This window comes from Anabrus simplex, chromosome 3 (genome assembly GCF_040414725.1).
Source record: "Anabrus simplex isolate iqAnaSimp1 chromosome 3, ASM4041472v1, whole genome shotgun sequence".
Classification (NCBI taxonomy): domain Eukaryota; kingdom Metazoa; phylum Arthropoda; class Insecta; order Orthoptera; family Tettigoniidae; genus Anabrus; species Anabrus simplex.
In genome coordinates this window covers 21,944,006-21,961,209 of record NC_090267.1, presented here as the reverse complement: position 1 = coordinate 21,961,209, position 17,204 = coordinate 21,944,006, and the positions used below count along the sequence as shown (strand labels likewise).

The window sequence follows — 17,204 nt, the reverse complement described above, 5'->3', positions numbered from 1 at the left end:
TGAGATTTCGAAGCGGATGGTACGTTTGATAACTTCTGCATTTCCAAGTTAAAATCTATTTTTAAAAAAAGGAACTTTGAAGGACTTTGCAACAGGAAATATTCAATTCTCTCGGCATTAATGAGTACAGAATATGAAATTTGAAACAATATGGAGTTTGACGATGTGATAAGTGAATTTGTTTATCTGAAAGTACGGGAAAAGTTTATGATTCCGAAAATGAAGAATTATTCATATGTTTTGTTATTATTTTCGAACATACAGCATACCGGTACTAATCAATCTAAGGAAATACCGTATTGTGTTTTTATTAAAAACACTACCCTTATGCGATAATTTATGAAACAGTGTCTAGGACCCGTATATCAGTTTAGGTCCACGAACCCCGCACATTCTCTGTGTTTTGTTGATATTAGAACACACAGGGAGATGTAGACAGGTACTGCGCGCGCTACGTAACACGTCACGACACACTTCCATTGTTAGTGAGCATCCCTGCCATAAGCCATAAGACATTCAAAATACAGAACACAGGAGTGGAGACGACAGAAAGCAGTGATATATGTCAATAAGGGAGCATGGCCTGAAGGCAGAGCGGGCTGGTAATCACGAACACTGGAAGAAGGACGGGACCCGAGGGAGTCTAGTCCTAATGCCTGTGGCCTGGCTTAATGAAGTGGAAGAAGACCTCCCTGTGGTAATTACCGTACACCGGCCATGCATTTAGTGCATACTTTTCGTCGCTAACAGGCATTGTTCCACTCCCTCCTATTTTCTCGTCAGCAGACTTGAGATTTATTGCCTACAAGTAAAATGGAAAACTGAGTTTGCTGCAACTACCATTACCTTGTCCGTTATATCTGATCCAAATATAGCTTGTTTTAACCTGCTGAAGCCCAGAAATTTGTCGACTAAATACAACAATATTACTTACAAAAAGAATACAAACTAGCCGACCTGTGCGAATATTAATAGTAAGTTATTAATAAAGATCATTCTCATTGTAAAAAATCACTATAAATATACAATATGTTTAATTTTCTTTTCTATATCTTTCTGAATTCGAAGCTGTCTTTGTTCGTCACTTCTGGAATTTCTTCCTCTGCGACTTGTGACACGTTCCACTGGTGTGGAACGCCCTCTGGTTCGAGGTCTCCCTCTCGGTCTGCATTTTGTGCCTCTTGGCAAGATTACACTTGAGAAAAGAATGTAAACAACTCCATCCAAATCCTCAAAATGATGCCTTATACCCTTCCAATATGAAACTGGCAATAGTTAAATAAACAGCGCCTTCTACATTCTTTAAATAATGTAAACGACTCCAACCGACAGCTGTCGTGTACTGTCAAAAGTTATGTTTCATAAAAACATTAATTTTAAACTATTTCTTTGTTTTTCGTCATTATCGGGGAACGTAATCTTCAAAATTATGTCTCAACCATTAATTTTGATAAAGTATTAATGAAGACATGACGTACCGGCAAGAAACACCTTTGAAAAATAATATATATGATAATATATTATCTCCTAACTTGGTTCATACCACAACAGACGGTGATGTGCTTTTAAAATTAAACATTTATTTATAACAAAGAAAACTGATCTTACCTGAACTGCGATTCCACGCTTGGATATATCAATCTTTTAACTGACACTTCTAGTCAACTCTGTAACGCCTTGCGTGTCCATATGATCACAGCCTGCGTTGCTTCATTTAGATTGCTTGCAGTGCTTTGTATAGCCCTGGAGTTGATTGCTGACTGTATAGATCAATAAACTTAAAGAAACTTGTGGCAACTGTTTGTGAGCATATAAGTGCGTAATATTTACAGAATCGTGGTTTTGACGCTCATTTATTTGATGGCATAATCAGTATGGCTGAATCATGATGGCGCGCTTCAAGTTAAGTTTGATATATTACAACGTTTATGCTAAAATTACACAACCCATATGCTTAACGAGTTCAGAAGTTATCTGTGTTCATGTTACAATGCAATGAATTTACATATAATTGCAAACATTACCTCTATAGGCACTTAAAACACTGCGTGATCATATGATATGGATTATAATAAATACACGTGGCATGTCAACATAAATATGAAAACTTTCGGCATGAATAGCATAAACGATATCGACTGGGCTATGGAGCATCTTTTGCATACGATGAGAAATACCCGTAAATATAGACATGATATAGGCTTTTGGGCTTAGCCTATATCATGTCTGTAAGTAGGGCCTACGGGCCGTGAAAGCATCAATGGCAACCCTTAAATATAGTAATAGTAATAGTAATATGTTTTATTTATCCTGGCAAAGTTAGGGATGTACTCCCTTTCTTACACTTAACCAGTCTTAACCTAGAACACTTAATAATAACTACTGATGACAATAATATGATAATATGGACAATAGTAACAGTAATACCATTAACAAAAGTAACCACACTTAAAAAAAAAATCATATCATCTATATAATATAAATCGTACGTAAAGTGCAGAATATAATTATGAATAATGAGTACTAAGAGTATAATTATGAATAATGAGTACTAAGAATATAACTATGAATAATGAGTACTAAGAATATAATTATGAAAAATGAGTACTAAGAATATCATTATGAATAATGAGTACTATAACAACTACTTAAGAAAAAGTTTAGAAAATATATACATTTCTACAGTACACCGATATATCGCCTTCAGTTGAGAGGTGAAGAGAAGGATTAGTAAGAAGTAGAAGAAGAGGAAGAAGAAGAATATCTGTGAAAGGAAGAGGGAAATGATGATGAAGAGGCGGTAGGAGTAGGTGTTTTCAGGTCATAATTTGATGATTCATGCATGTTTACCTAGTATTTCGACACAGGCATGTTTAAAAGCTAAGCTGCTGGACATGCTTCTGACGTCCACTGGTAAGAGATTCCATTGTCGGGCTGCGGTAACGGTGAATGATTTCGTGTAGATTGCTGTTCTGTGTACAGGAAGGGATAAACACATGGTGCTGCAGGATCGGGTATTTTTGTTATGGTCTGTGGAGAGGAGCTTCATTCGATCACGGAGATAGGCTGGTTGAGAACTTTTAAGAATAGTATGCAAGAAGCAAAGAGTATGAAGTGTGCGTCGTTCTTGCAGGCGAAGCCACCCGAGCCGCATATAAGACGGTGTGACATGGTCAGCGTAACGAAGTCCACAGATAAATCTTACACAGGCATTCTGAGCGCACTGTAATTTCCTTCCCCAGTCTACTCCTAGGTTGTTGTAAACTATGTCGCAATAATCAAAATGAGGTAATGCGAGTGATTCAACAAGAATTTTCTTTAGTTTAAAAGGGAAAGTTAATTTGAATTTACTGAGACAGCGCAGCGTTCCGTATATTTTCCTACACACAGATATAGTTTGGGCAGACCAGGACAGATGTTCGTCAAATATTATGCCAAGATTTCTAACATTTTGGCTATACTGTATGGGAGTACCACTTATGGACAACTGTGGTAACGCTGTTCGATTGAGCTTGCAAAGTAATTTAGGGTAACCAATAATTATTGCCTGGGATTTTGATGGATTTAATTTTAAACCGTGATTTCTGGCCCATATATCTATGGTCATCAAGTCTTCATTCAAGTGACGTGTTTCTGAGTGTAGGTTTTCGGGTTTGCTGTGTATATATATCTGTAGGTCATCAGCGTATAAGTGGTATTTACAGTGTTTTAATCCGGAAGATATGCCATTTATATACAAAGAGAAAAATAGGGGGCCCAGTACAGATCCTTGTTGTATTCCTACGTCGACCGTACGCCAATTTGAATATTCATTGTTGATAAGTACACACTGCTGGCGACCGGTGAGATAGGATCTGATCCACTGGAGTGCACTCGCGGAGAAATTTAAACTATTTAATTTGGACTAGCAAATGTACCCGTGCTTCGCTACGGTATTCTACATTGTATACGGATATCGACGTAAATACTGTGCGTGCAGCAAATGAGATTGTTTTAAAATTGCATGTCTCTTAGCCTTATCCGAGAAATAGCATGGGGAGGTCCCCATACGTTGTTTCCAATGTAAAGTGAGTGTTGCGGAGTTGTGATGATAACGCCAGGCTCACTTGCCTACTGCCATTCACAATCGAGTTGGCAAGTTTACATTATAATTGCAGGCCCCAATGCCTACTGCGCGGTCACAATCGATTTGGGGAGTTTTAGTTACAATGGCAGACCCATTTCCTACTTTCAGACAGGTTACAGTTGAGGAGTTTTTATTATAATACCAGGCAACTTCCCTACCACCAGTCAAAATTGAGTTGTGCAGTTATCATTATAATGACAGTCCCTTTTTACTGCTGCTAGCCAGCTTACTGCCAGTCACACAGAATTAGTGAGTTTCCATGAAAATAGCAGGCCACTATGCCTAATGCTAGTCAAATTTTAGATTGGAACATTTGTTTATAATGGCGGGCACCCTGGCCTAGAGCCAAACACAATAGAGTAGGGGACTTTCGAACAAAACTGCATGATCCCTTGCCTTCTGCAAGACAAATCGAAAAGTGAATTATTCATTAAAATGGTAGGCCCTCCTTACTAATGCCAGTTACACAGGAGTTGGAGAAGGACCCCATTCCTACTGCCAGCAGTCAAAGTCGGTGTAGGGAGTACTGATTACAATAGCAGACACATCCTTTCTCGATCGCTACAAATCGACATCAATGAATATATATACAGATGGACATACGAAAGTATATGAATGTTTACAATATTGCAGACCTTCATTTACAGATTAACTGCTGCTAAACGGTACGTCATATCGACAAAGGATTGTACCGTAAGGCGCAGTATTTAGCGATCTAAATGGCTGGTCCTATGATATTTTCTCGCATCTAATCTATTCATGGGTCAGATTGAATCAAAAACGTTGAATAGGTTGAAATTTGTGTAAGAATATCTTACATTGCATTACTTTTCGGATAATTATGTGACATAGCATTTGGCTCACATATGGGTACTGGGTGGGCCAATGTTCGTGTAGAGTTTGATCATACTATCTTTCCTGTAAGTGATTGAAATGATGCACATGAGAAGAAAAGGTTTAGAAATTAATTTCCATTAAGGCAGGTAGATTTCCATAAAGTTTGGTTGTGTGTATTTTGAGGGAGTACAAAATCACGGTTTCGGTTTCGTATAAACCCCCAATTAGTTCAGGGATTTAGAAACAATATTTGCCCTAAAACCTCCCCAAAGGACAGGTGGATTCTAAATATGAAGTTTGGTGGAAATATATCCAGTAGTTTTCAAGTATAATAAATAATTTCGTGTGGCTATTTCTAGCCGGGCGCAGCCCTTGTAAGGCAGACCCTCCGATGAGGGTGGGCGGCATCTGCCATGCGTAGGTAACTGCGTGTTATTGTGGTGGAGGATAGTGTAATGTGTGGTGTGTGAGTTGCAGGGATGTTGGGGACAGCACAAACACCCAGCCCCCGGGCCATTGGAATTAACCAATGAAGGTTAAAATCCCCGACCCGGCCGGGAATCGAACCCGGGACCCTCTGAACCGAAGGCCAGTACGCTGACCATTCAGCCAACGAGTCGGACAGTTTTCAAGTTAGAGAAAGACAAACAGACCAACAAACAAACAAACAAAGAAACAAACTAACTAACTAACTAACTAACTGACACCAAGGAAACCTACCCCTGGACAGATGGATGCTATATATAAAATTTGGTTCAAATATCTTGTTAGTTTTCAAGTTGTAAGAAGTACGCTTTACACCCACCCGCTGGGATTTGTACCGAAAAACGGTCCGTTAATGATATCTCCCTTACTAAATCCTGTTATCGAAATGATGCACATGAGAAAAAAAGGTTTAGAAATACATTTTCATTAAGGCAGGTTGATTTCCATTAAGTTCGGTTGTGTATACTTTGAGGGAGTGCAAAATCACGGTTTCGGTTTCGTAAAAATCCCCACTCAGTTCAGGGATTTAGAAACGATATTTGCGCTAAAACCTACCCAAGGAGAGGTGGATTCTAAATATGAAGTTTGGTGGAAATATATCCAGTAGTTTTCAAGTTATAGAAGGACAGACAAACAGACAAACAGATAAACAAACAGACAAACGGACACCAAAGCTAAAGATGATGCAGATGGTCATAATTACACCTGAAACGGATAACTGTACGCAAATTTCGCCAAAATAATCAATGTACAGACACACGGTCGTTACGATTTTATTTTTTGCGCTAAAACCTACCCAAGGACAGGTGGATTCTAAATATGAAGTTTGGTGGAAATATATCCAGTAGTTTTCAAGTTATAGAAGGACAGACGAACAGACAAACAGACAAACAAACAGACAAACAGACAAACAAACAGACAAACGGACACCAAAGCTAAAAATGATGCAGATGGTCATAATTACAGGTGAAACGGATAACTGTACGGAAATTTCGCCAAAATAATCAACGTACAGACACACGGTCGTTACGATTTTATTTATATAGATGACGGGTAACATGAGCACGTTGAAAAGTGCAGACTTCCACTTCGAGATTCATATCTCCTAAACGGTTTATGATATTAAGAAACGGTTTGCGCCATCAGACGCCTCATTTATCGCTCTACATGTTTGTTTCTAAACCATTTCCTCGTATCTCCCATATTAAGGGGGTAAATTGAGATCAAATTTTGAATAGGGTGAAATTTGGGTGCATTTTTAACATTTTACATTACTTTTTGCCTACTTATGTATAAGCTAGAATCATGAAATTTGGTACACATATGTCCCTTAATCGTGCCAATGTGCGCACACAACGTGATGATCCTATCATTCTTATAAGTGTGTCAAACAATGAAATATACTTGTAAAAATCACCAAATTTACGAACAATCCAGAAATACGGCCAAATTTAACGTATAAGGGAGAGAGATACGACAAAATGTCACAGGACCAAAGTTGTAGATCACTCCGAATTGAAGGGACATTGTGCCATCCGTTTTGTGATACGACTTACCGTTTAGCCAAAAAATAGCTCAAAAGGAATGTCTGCACAGTCATTAAAATTGCCTCCATAGTTCGATATCTTTGGGGGGTAAAAAGTGAAAAATTTGAACATCTTGAAATTTTCCCGTCGGTTAGGGACCAAAAGCTATAATTTCACCAAATTTCAATTGTCTACTTCGTCTGGCAGGTTGTGCCGCCATTTTGATTTGGGGGGATAGGGGATAAAAATGAGGAAATTCTCGAAAATTTTTAAGCCCACGAAACCTATAGGTTATCGTTTTGGATATACTATACGACTGTGTTCTTATGCTGAGCCCAAAATTTGAGCCCCCCCAGCGTGCCCCCTTCGGGGAATTTTGAGAATTTCCGATTTTTCTAGGGATCCTGGGGGCATCAGTTTCCTCCGTACCAAGTTTCAAATTTCTGAGATTTCTGGAAGTGCCTCATTAATTCACGTCTTTTTTCATTTTTAAATATTTATATATACATCGCTCCAGCCCGACTTGCTTTTATATATATAGATAGATGACAGATAAGCATGAGCACGTTGAAAAGTGCAGACTTCCACTTCGAGATTCATATCTCCTAAACGGTTTATGATATTAAGAAACGGTTTGCGCCATCAGACGCCTCATTTATCGCTCTACATGTTTGTTTCTAAACCATTTCCTCGTATCTCCCATATTAAGGGGGTAAATTGAGATCAAATTTTGAATAGGGTGAAATTTGGGTGCATTTTTAACATTTTACATTACTTTTTGCCTACTTATGTATAAGCTAGAATCATGAAATTTGGAACACATATGTCCCTTAATCGTGCCAATGTGCGCACACAACGTGATGATCCTATCATTCTTATAAGTGTGTCAAACAATGAAATATACTTGTATAAATCACCAAATTTACGAACAATCCAGAAATACGGCCAAATTTAACGTATAAGGGAGAGAGATACGACAAAATGTCACAGGACCAAAGTTGTAGATCACTCCGAATTGAAGGGACATTGTGCCATCCGTTTTGTGATACGACTTACCGTTTAGCCAAAAAATAGCTCAAAAGGAATGTCTGCACAGTCATTAAAATTGCCTCCATATTTCGATATCTTTGGGGGGTAAAAAGTGAAAAATTTGAACATCTTGGAATTTTCCCGTCGGTTAGGGACCAAAAGCTATAATTTCACCAAATTTCAATTGTCTACTTCGTCTGGCAGGTTGTGCCGCCATTTTGATTTGGGGGGATAGGGGATAAAAATGAGGAAATTCTCGAAAATTTTTAAGCCCACGAAACCTATAGGTTATCGTTTTGGATATACTATACGAATGTGTTCTTATGCTGAGCCCAAAATTTGAGCCCCCCCCCAGCGTGCCCCCTTCAGGGAATTTTGAGAATTTCCGATTTTTCTAGGGATCCTGGGGGCATCAGTTTCCTCCGTACCAAGTTTCAAATTTCTGAGATTTCTGGAAGTGCCTCATTAATTCACGTCTTTTTTCATTTTTAAATATTTATATATACATCGCTCCAGCCCGACTTGCTTTTATATATATAGATAGATGACAGATAAGCATGAGCACGTTGAAAAGTGCAGACTTCCACTTCGAGATCCATATCTCCTAAACGGTTTATGATATTAAGAAACGGTTTGCGCCATCAGACGCCTCATTTATCGCCCTACATGTTTGTTTCTAAACCATTTCCTCGTATCTCCCATATTAAGGGAGTAAATTGAGATCAAATTTTGAATAGGGTGAAATTTGGGTGCATTTTTAACATTTTACATTACTTTTTGCCTACTTATGTATAAGCTAGAATCATGAAATTTGGTACACATATGTCCCTTAATCGTGCCAATGTGCGCACACAACGTGATGATCCTATCATTCTTATAAGTGTGTCAAACAATGAAATATACTTGTAAAAATCACCAAATTTACGAACAATGCAGAAATACGGCCAAATTTAACGTATAAGGGAGAGAGATACGACAAAATGTCACAGGACCAAAGTTGTAGATCACTCCGAATTGAAGGGACATTGTGCCATCCGTTTTGTGATACGACTTACCGTTTAGCCAAAAAATAGCTCAAAAGGAATGTCTGCACAGTCATTAAAATTGCCTCCATATTTCGATATCTTTGGGGGGTAAAAAGTGAAAAATTTGAACATCTTGGAATTTTCCCGTCGGTTAGGGACCAAAAGCTATAATTTCACCAAATTTCAATTGTCTACTTCGTCTGGCAGGTTGTGCCGCCATTTTGATTTGGGGGGATAGGGGATAAAAATGAGGAAATTCTCGAAAATTTTTAAGCCCACGAAACCTATAGGTTATCGTTTTGGATATACTATACGACTGTGTTCTTATGCTGAGCCCAAAATTTGAGCCCCCCCCAGCGTGCCCCCTTCAGGGAATTTTGAGAATTTCCGATTTTTCTAGGGATCCTGGGGGCATCAGTTTCCTCCGTACCAAGTTTCAAATTTCTGAGATTTCTGGAAGTGCCTCATTAATTCACGTCTTTTTTCATTTTTAAATATTTATATATACATCGCTCCAGCCCGACTTGCTTTTATATATATAGATGACAGATAAGCATGAGCACGTTGAAAAGTGCAGACTTCCACTTCGAGATTCATATCTCCTAAACGGTTTATGATATTAAGAAACGGTTTGCGCCATCAGACGCCTCATTTATCGCTCTACATGTTTGTTTCTAAACCATTTCCTCGTATCTCCCATATTAAGGGGGTAAATTGAGATCAAATTTTGAATAGGGTGAAATTTGGGTGCATTTTTAACATTTTACATTACTTTTTGCCTACTTATGTATAAGCTAGAATCATGAAATTTGGTACACATATGTCCCTTAATCGTGCCAATGTGCGCACATAACGTGATGATCCTATCATTCTTATAAGTGTGTCAAACAATGAAATATACTTGTATAAATCACCAAATTTACGAACAATCCAGAAATACGGCCAAATTTAACGTATAAGGGAGAGAGATACGACAAAATGTCACAGGACCAAAGTTGTAGATCACTCCGAATTGAAGGGACATTGTGCCATCCGTTTTGTGATACGACTTACCGTTTAGCCAAAAAATAGCTCAAAAGGAATGTCTGCACAGTCATTAAAATTGCCTCCATATTTCGATATCTTTGGGGGGTAAAAAGTGAAAAATTTGAACATCTTGGAATTTTCCCGTCGGTTAGGGACCAAAAGCTATAATTTCACCAAATTTCAATTGTCTACTTCGTCTGGCAGGTTGTGCCGCCATTTTGATTTGGGGGGATAGGGGATAAAAATGAGGAAATTCTCGAAAATTTTTAAGCCCACGAAACCTATAGGTTATCGTTTTGGATATACTATACGACTGTGTTCTTATGCTGAGCCCAAAATTTGAGCCCCCCCCAGCGTGCCCCCTTCAGGGAATTTTGAGAATTTCCGATTTTTCTAGGGATCCTGGGGGCATCAGTTTCCTCCGTACCAAGTTTCAAATTTCTGAGATTTCTGGAAGTGCCTCATTAATTCACGTCTTTTTTCATTTTTAAATATTTATATATACATCGCTCCAGCCCGACTTGCTTTTATATATATAGATATAAGTATGTCCCTGTCAACAGTATCGAAAGCTTTACTAAAGTCCAATAACGCTAGAACTGTCAGTTGTTTGTTGTCCATAGCTTGCCTTATGTCATCAGTCACATGTGTTAATGCACTGCAGGTGCTGTGTTTCGGTCTAAAACCGGACTGGTGGATATCAAGAAGATTGTGTTGAATAAGATAGTCGGTAATTTGCTTGTGAACTATGAATTCTAAAGCTTTTGACAATATGCATAAGATGCTAATCGGCCGATAGTCACCGACGTCCTTCGCAAGTCTTATTTTCGGAAGCGGGCGAACTATGGCCATTTTCCATATTTCCGGATAAGTCCCCTGTTGCAGTGAGTAATTAAAAATATTCACCAATGGATAAATGATGTGGTGGAGAATTTTCATGAGCATTTCATGGCCTATATTATCTACGCCCCTAGCCCTGGTCTTGATGCGTTTTATTGAGTCAATCACTTCTTGCGGTGTGACGTGACTGAAGTAAAATTGATCTCTCTGTGGAGATGGCGTATTATCATATGTATTAATAGTTTTCTCCTTTACGACCGGATTAATTCCCGTTGGCGAGATGAAATGGTCGTTTAATTCATCTACGTTAACATTTAGTTCATCGTTAGATTTCTGGTTATTGATACCAAAATATTTCATAGATTTCCACATCGTCGCAGGGCGTACGTCAGGTCTAATCAAGTTATGGGCGTAACGTAGTCTAGCGCTTCGAATTTTAGAGGTCGTTTTATTACGCAGTGTTTTATAAGTCTGGTGGTTCACTTCCGTTGGGTAGTGCTTGTATCGTCTATGAGCAGCGTCTCGTTTAGCCATTAAGTGGCGAATTTCGTCATTTATCCACGGCTTAGGAGCTCTGGAACCTTTTCCCGTACGCACTGGGGCGTGCCGATCGTAGAGTTGCGTTACTAGGTTATTAAATGTTGAGACCATTTCCTGTAGATTATTGGCGCGATTTATCTCCATCCACGGCACGGAAAGAGCATCTTCTTCTAATTTATCTGCGTCAATTCGTCTGAGGTCCCTGAATGATAATATTTTCGACCTTGGTTTCGGAGTTTGTAATTGGTAGGACAGGTAGATTATGTCATGTCCAGATAGCCCCGGGGCTGATGTCTGTCCATGTTGCAGGACTTTCGCTGAATTGTTTCTAAATGCTGCTAAAAAATTCAATTTCGAGCGATTCATGCAACAATGACAATCATTTTTCCACGCATCATGGAGGGAATACATTACGTCATAACTCCCAGATTAATAATAATAATAATAATAATAATAATAATAATAATAATAATAATAATAATAATAATAATCCCAATCTTGGAAGGCGTGAAAATGTTCGGAAGTGAAGGATCTATGGGCGTGTCATAGACAACAGACGTACAGTAAATAGACTGGCAAGGAGTAGCTAGGAAGTGCTGAAGCCGAAAGTTTACCATCTTATGTCACTACACTGTTTCAATGCATTAATGTAAAGTCATAGCCGAAATATGAATATTAGACGGAAAATAATAAGAAAACGTGCCATTATAGAAGAATACAAGGAAAAGTTATGCGTAGCAAAAGTAAGATACGAAGTTTTTCCGAATAAAAATGCTGCACAATATTCTAGTGTTCTGTTTGTTCAGGCAGAAAGCTCAGACTGCCCCGAAATTGAGTTGAAGCAATTTGAGGAAGAGGCTGGCATTCTGGAGCCAGTTTAGCAGAATATGCCAGATGAAGATAAATTCCAATATCTAATACAAGCTACTGTGAAGGGATCCAGAGCTAGGGAAACAGCGGACAGGTTTCCCAACAGCTGAGAACTACTCTAAGGTAATTGAAAGTATAGAGGAAAGATTCGGACGAAAGGAGTTGCTCATAAAATTTTTATGTGAGAGAGTTGTTAGTTTTGGTCAAATACACTATACAGTAGTGTATTTGGTTTGGTGGTTAAAAACGTCATTTTGGGACCTTCATTTGGGTAAAGTACAGGTTTTGCATATTACCGCTGGTTTTACGCGAAAAGATTACTAACATCAAATTTAGGGTACCTATATTAATTGATCATTCACCCACGTTCCATTTAAATAGGTCTGGTCTAACCTAGCCAGTTCTCTTGTGAAATGAAGTCTGCTAATATCTGCAGTTAATAGAGTCTCTTGCAGTGAAACACAAGGAGAAATTCAGGGACGTCTGGTGCTAGCTTCAAAGGAACATTTTGGACACTGAGAATCATAAACCCCACATGCTTCAGTTCAGTTCCCCACAATACATTGAAACTCATTATCGCATCCGAGAGACAGTGGGTTCAAACCCCACTGTCGGCAGCCCTGGAGATGGTTTTCAGTGGTTTAACATTTTCACACCAGGCAAATGCTGGGGCTCTACCTTAATTAAGACCACGGCCGCTTCCTTCGCATTCCTAGGCCTTTCCTGTCCCTTCGTCGCCATAAGACCTATCTGTGTCGGTGTAACGTAAAGCAAATAGCAAATAGCGGAGATTTATCGAACATTTCCCGTGACGAATATTATTCCAATCCCTAATTCCTCTTTCTATAAATGATTATTTACTTGCCCATATTGGTCCTCTTGAATTCCAAATTACCTTCATGTTATGATCTTTCCTACTTTTAGAAACTCCATTCAAGCTCATTTGTGTACTAATGTCATTCCTCGCCATCTCTCCGCTGACAACTCTGAACATCCCGCTTAATCGAACAGCTTATCGCCTTACTTACAAGTTTTCCCAACCCAAAGATTGTATCAGTGTATCCTTATAATAAAGTTTCAGAAAGTCTCACTATTTGTAACTGTTTATAATCCGTTTTCTCATTCACAGATGCTCCAGCGTCCTCAACAACAGTAGAAGAAGGTCCTCAAGAAGAGGCTGAGGTGAAGTCACAACAAGCCGAAGCCAGTTTGCCGACGATTACGCCAGCTCCTGTGCCTCCACCAGCTCCTAAAACACCGGAGATTGTAGCCACTAGTACGGAGGACTTGGTTCTCGACCTGACAGATACTGAGGAGGATCGTGCCGCTGCTGAACAGCCCCGGGTGTCTCCGTCTTCACTGAGTCTCCTGGAGGCAGCAGCCGATGTAGCATCAACACTGGAGGATGCAGTAGACGCCGTAATTCAATCGAGCCCACGAGCACGTCGTCGAAAGCTGCAGTTGCTTGAGAGCACAGATCCATTGGCGTTGATCCAAGGTGGTTATAACAGTAGCCTTCATCGTTCAGAAAGCATCGGCAAGTTCTCATCTCCGGGTATAAGTCCTGTGACGGACAGGCGCAGTAGTCGAAGCTGGAGTCAGCAAGCATCAGCTGACAGTAGTCGTAAGCTATCCCCCCGTCGAGATGTGGAGGAGAAAACTGAGGCTCATGAATCGTGGGATGAGAGCTGTCGACAACATTTGGCAGATTTCGCTGAGAAACTCAGCGAGAAACTATTGGAAGAGATCGATCAATATCGCAGACAGACCTGCCAACCACAATCTCTTCCGGTGTCACGAAATAAATTCACCGGTCTGCCAGAAGGCTATGAGCATATAGACGATCCTTACCTTTCTCGACTGAGTGAAGAACTAGAAGACTTAACAAAACTCAGTGAGGAACTGCAGAAAAGGAATTCCTTCATTGCAAGTTTAAACGAAGCTCCTCAAAGTGATCCAATAGATATGAACTTATCATTTCAAGACTCAATGTGGAAACCTAAACGTGGATCTGTTGATACTGAAACAGTAATTTCGCCGAAATCGCAGATTATAAGTAGGGATACACTAGACAGAGAATTTGTGAAGGACACTTCAGTGACTTTAATATTTGATAAAGTCGATGAACATCCAGAAATTGATACTAATCCTAGTCTTACTAGTGAAGCGGTTATTAGTGAATCTAAACTATCATCAGGTCCCTTAAGTAGTGACACAATACCTGAAAGGGACAATGCGTGTGAAACATATTCAAGACAAACTAGCGCGGATATAACAGAGGACTTGGAAACATGCCTCGAAGAACCCGAGCCTGACCTAGAATTAGAAACTGCTGACGATGACGAAGATGACCAACAACCACTTACAGTAGTTGAGAACTTAGAGGTGACAACGACAAGCGCAGCAGCTGCTCCTGCTCATGATGCAAGCACCTCAAGTGCTCCTGCTAGTGATGCAAGCACATCAAGTGCTATAGAGGGAGATTCAGAGAAGCCAAAATCCAGTGAAAATGTACCAACATTACGAACTGGATATTCCATAGAGTCTAGCGATGCAGGAGATACAGCAAGCGGTAGTGACTGTAGCCGTAACAAAACAGCAAGTACTGCTTCTCTGGGTCCCAATTCGATGGAATCCAGTGATGCAGGCTCAGATTGCAGTCGTGATGTCCGTTATGCTGATCGCCGTACAGCTCGTTGCGATGGTAGATCTTCATCCGAAGAAGCACCAGTGCCCCCTCGTCCAATGCTTGCTCGCCAGGAGCCACCAGAAATGCTGACCAAGACAGAAAGCTGTGCGTCTTCCCTCAGTGGCTCTACTTCACAGGAATCCCTACCGTCTGACAATGGCGGGGGTGCGATCACTTTCCACCGTTACTATCACGTGTTCCGTGAGGGAGAACTCGACCAGTTGATAGAACGTTATGTTGAGAACCTGCACATCATCTCTTCATATTACGATCATGCCAACTGGTGTGTGGTTGCAGAGAAAGTGCAAGTGTGGACAATCTGACCTGGTGAATCAACAAAGGTGTTTGGGAGCACCTATCTCCTGAATAAGGCCAATTTGATGTACAAAGTTTGGCAAAGTACAGCTGTGGTCGAGAAGCAAGTTAGTTAACCACTACCCATAAACTATTCAAGTGGTGAGGGAAGCACAGTTTATTGTTTACAGTATGTGTTTTTATTCTTTTGGTGTGTTGTGGGAACAATGGTACCCCCACACTTACCTCCATATATTCCAATATAATTTGGAGTAATATGGTTCATAAGTAATATCAAAATTAATTGCCGGACAACAGTTTGCTGAAATCAGTGCAATCAATTTAGCTGTAAATTATATAACAAAATAAACTTCGGTTTAATTCATACTACATTCCTATAAAATTTGTGATTGGAGCAACATAGCAAAACCATTGCCAAACTTATATGATACTTGTCTCTATTATGTATACCAGAAATGCTAGTTGAAGGGGATGCGTGCAACACCTACAAATTTGGTGGATAAGCTTCTAGATTTTTGTTGCATTTCCAACAAAATATAACAGATAGTTTTACAAATTAGATGTTGAATTATGGGAAGCTGCACCCACAAAAACAACCGGGTGAAAGGTTACAAACCCAATTTGCCAGTGGATATTTGCATATTCTCTAGCTGTCATTCTTTTGTTCTTTTAACGCCATCGACAGAAAAACACCATTGTAGGAGACTCCATATTTTTTTGTGACAATGTTCTTAATCGTATGTAATGTTCGAATATGTGGTTTCAGCTGGTTAAAATTACAGTGAGATATATTTTTATATGTAATTTTTGACTAAACTTCTTCAGAGACGAGAATATTACTGTCCGTCTTTCCTGACCTTTCATTTAGTTTCCTTCTAGTGCCATTTTACTATTTTAATGTATTAGAGAGCGGAGCACAACGGAACGTCTATAGTTTGTCTGCTTCATATAATACGATTCTTGACCTGTTGTAGTTGTTTTTACTTGTTTTCTGGTGCTGCACAGATATGCATTCTAAATGTCGGATGCCCAAAATGCTTTCCCTTGATACACTATACACTGTACATTCACCTTTCTACGTTTCAAGACCATTGCACTGTGGTAGACTCCGAGAAGGGTGGGGGTGACATTGGAGAGGATCACGCGTCAGTGTTCATTAAAGTCTAATGCTTCTTGGTCACAGAAGAGTATATTTATATGAACTTAAAAAGTGTATAATCAAAATTATAAGCATCTTGCAGAAAATGCAAGTTCATAGACTAATATTTGTTCCTCTTTCCCAGAAGTTTCAACGCTAGATAGCCAGGTGTTATACAAATCATTAAACAGCGGACAATCTTTTCTCAAGAGTTGCTCCAGTTAACATTGGAGGTCACTGGCAGGTCATTCCCATACTTAGAAGGTCTAGAATTTTGTTAGAATTTGATATACCTACATCAAGTAGCATGACTAGCCAGGAGGCATACCACATCCAAACTGCATTGTAAATAGAAGATACCTGGATGGCCTACATGGCCTAGAAAGAATTGTTCCAAGTCCCTCAAACACTTTCCGTACCTCCACCTGTTCTTTTAGAGTCGGTTACCTGCTCCTTGAACTGCACAGGCTTTTACTAAAACTTAAATAATGTACCTACCCCAAGCTTTAAAAGTGAAAAATTATATTGAACTCATATACCCAGTAACTGCTTTACTAAACTGTACACTAATAAAACACTCATTTCCATTTTAACCAAGAGAACCAATTACTTTCCTAAACCTTCCATGAAGCATAGTCATACTTCTATTAAAATACTGAATATGAATACTTTAGATGTACTATTGAATTCGAAACAAAGTGTTCAGTTTGAAAGTTTCTGACTCTTGCAGGGTGACCAGATAAAAAACTGTAGTAAC

The 17,204-nt window shown here is 39.4% G+C and overlaps 1 protein-coding gene across 1 annotated transcript in view; it reads left to right on the top strand.

Annotated features, from left to right (window-relative positions):
- Positions 1-15,317, top strand: part of LOC136866960 (uncharacterized) — a 540,004-nt gene extending 524,687 nt beyond the window's left edge. The window contains exons 9-11 of the mRNA XM_067144049.2: positions 13,050-13,057; positions 13,504-14,256; positions 14,335-15,317. Coding sequence (XP_067000150.2) covers positions 13,050-13,057; positions 13,504-14,256; positions 14,335-15,317 — 1,744 coding nt within the window. The remainder of the gene's footprint in view (positions 1-13,049; positions 13,058-13,503; positions 14,257-14,334) is intronic.
- Positions 15,318-17,204: the final 1,887 nt, after the last annotated feature.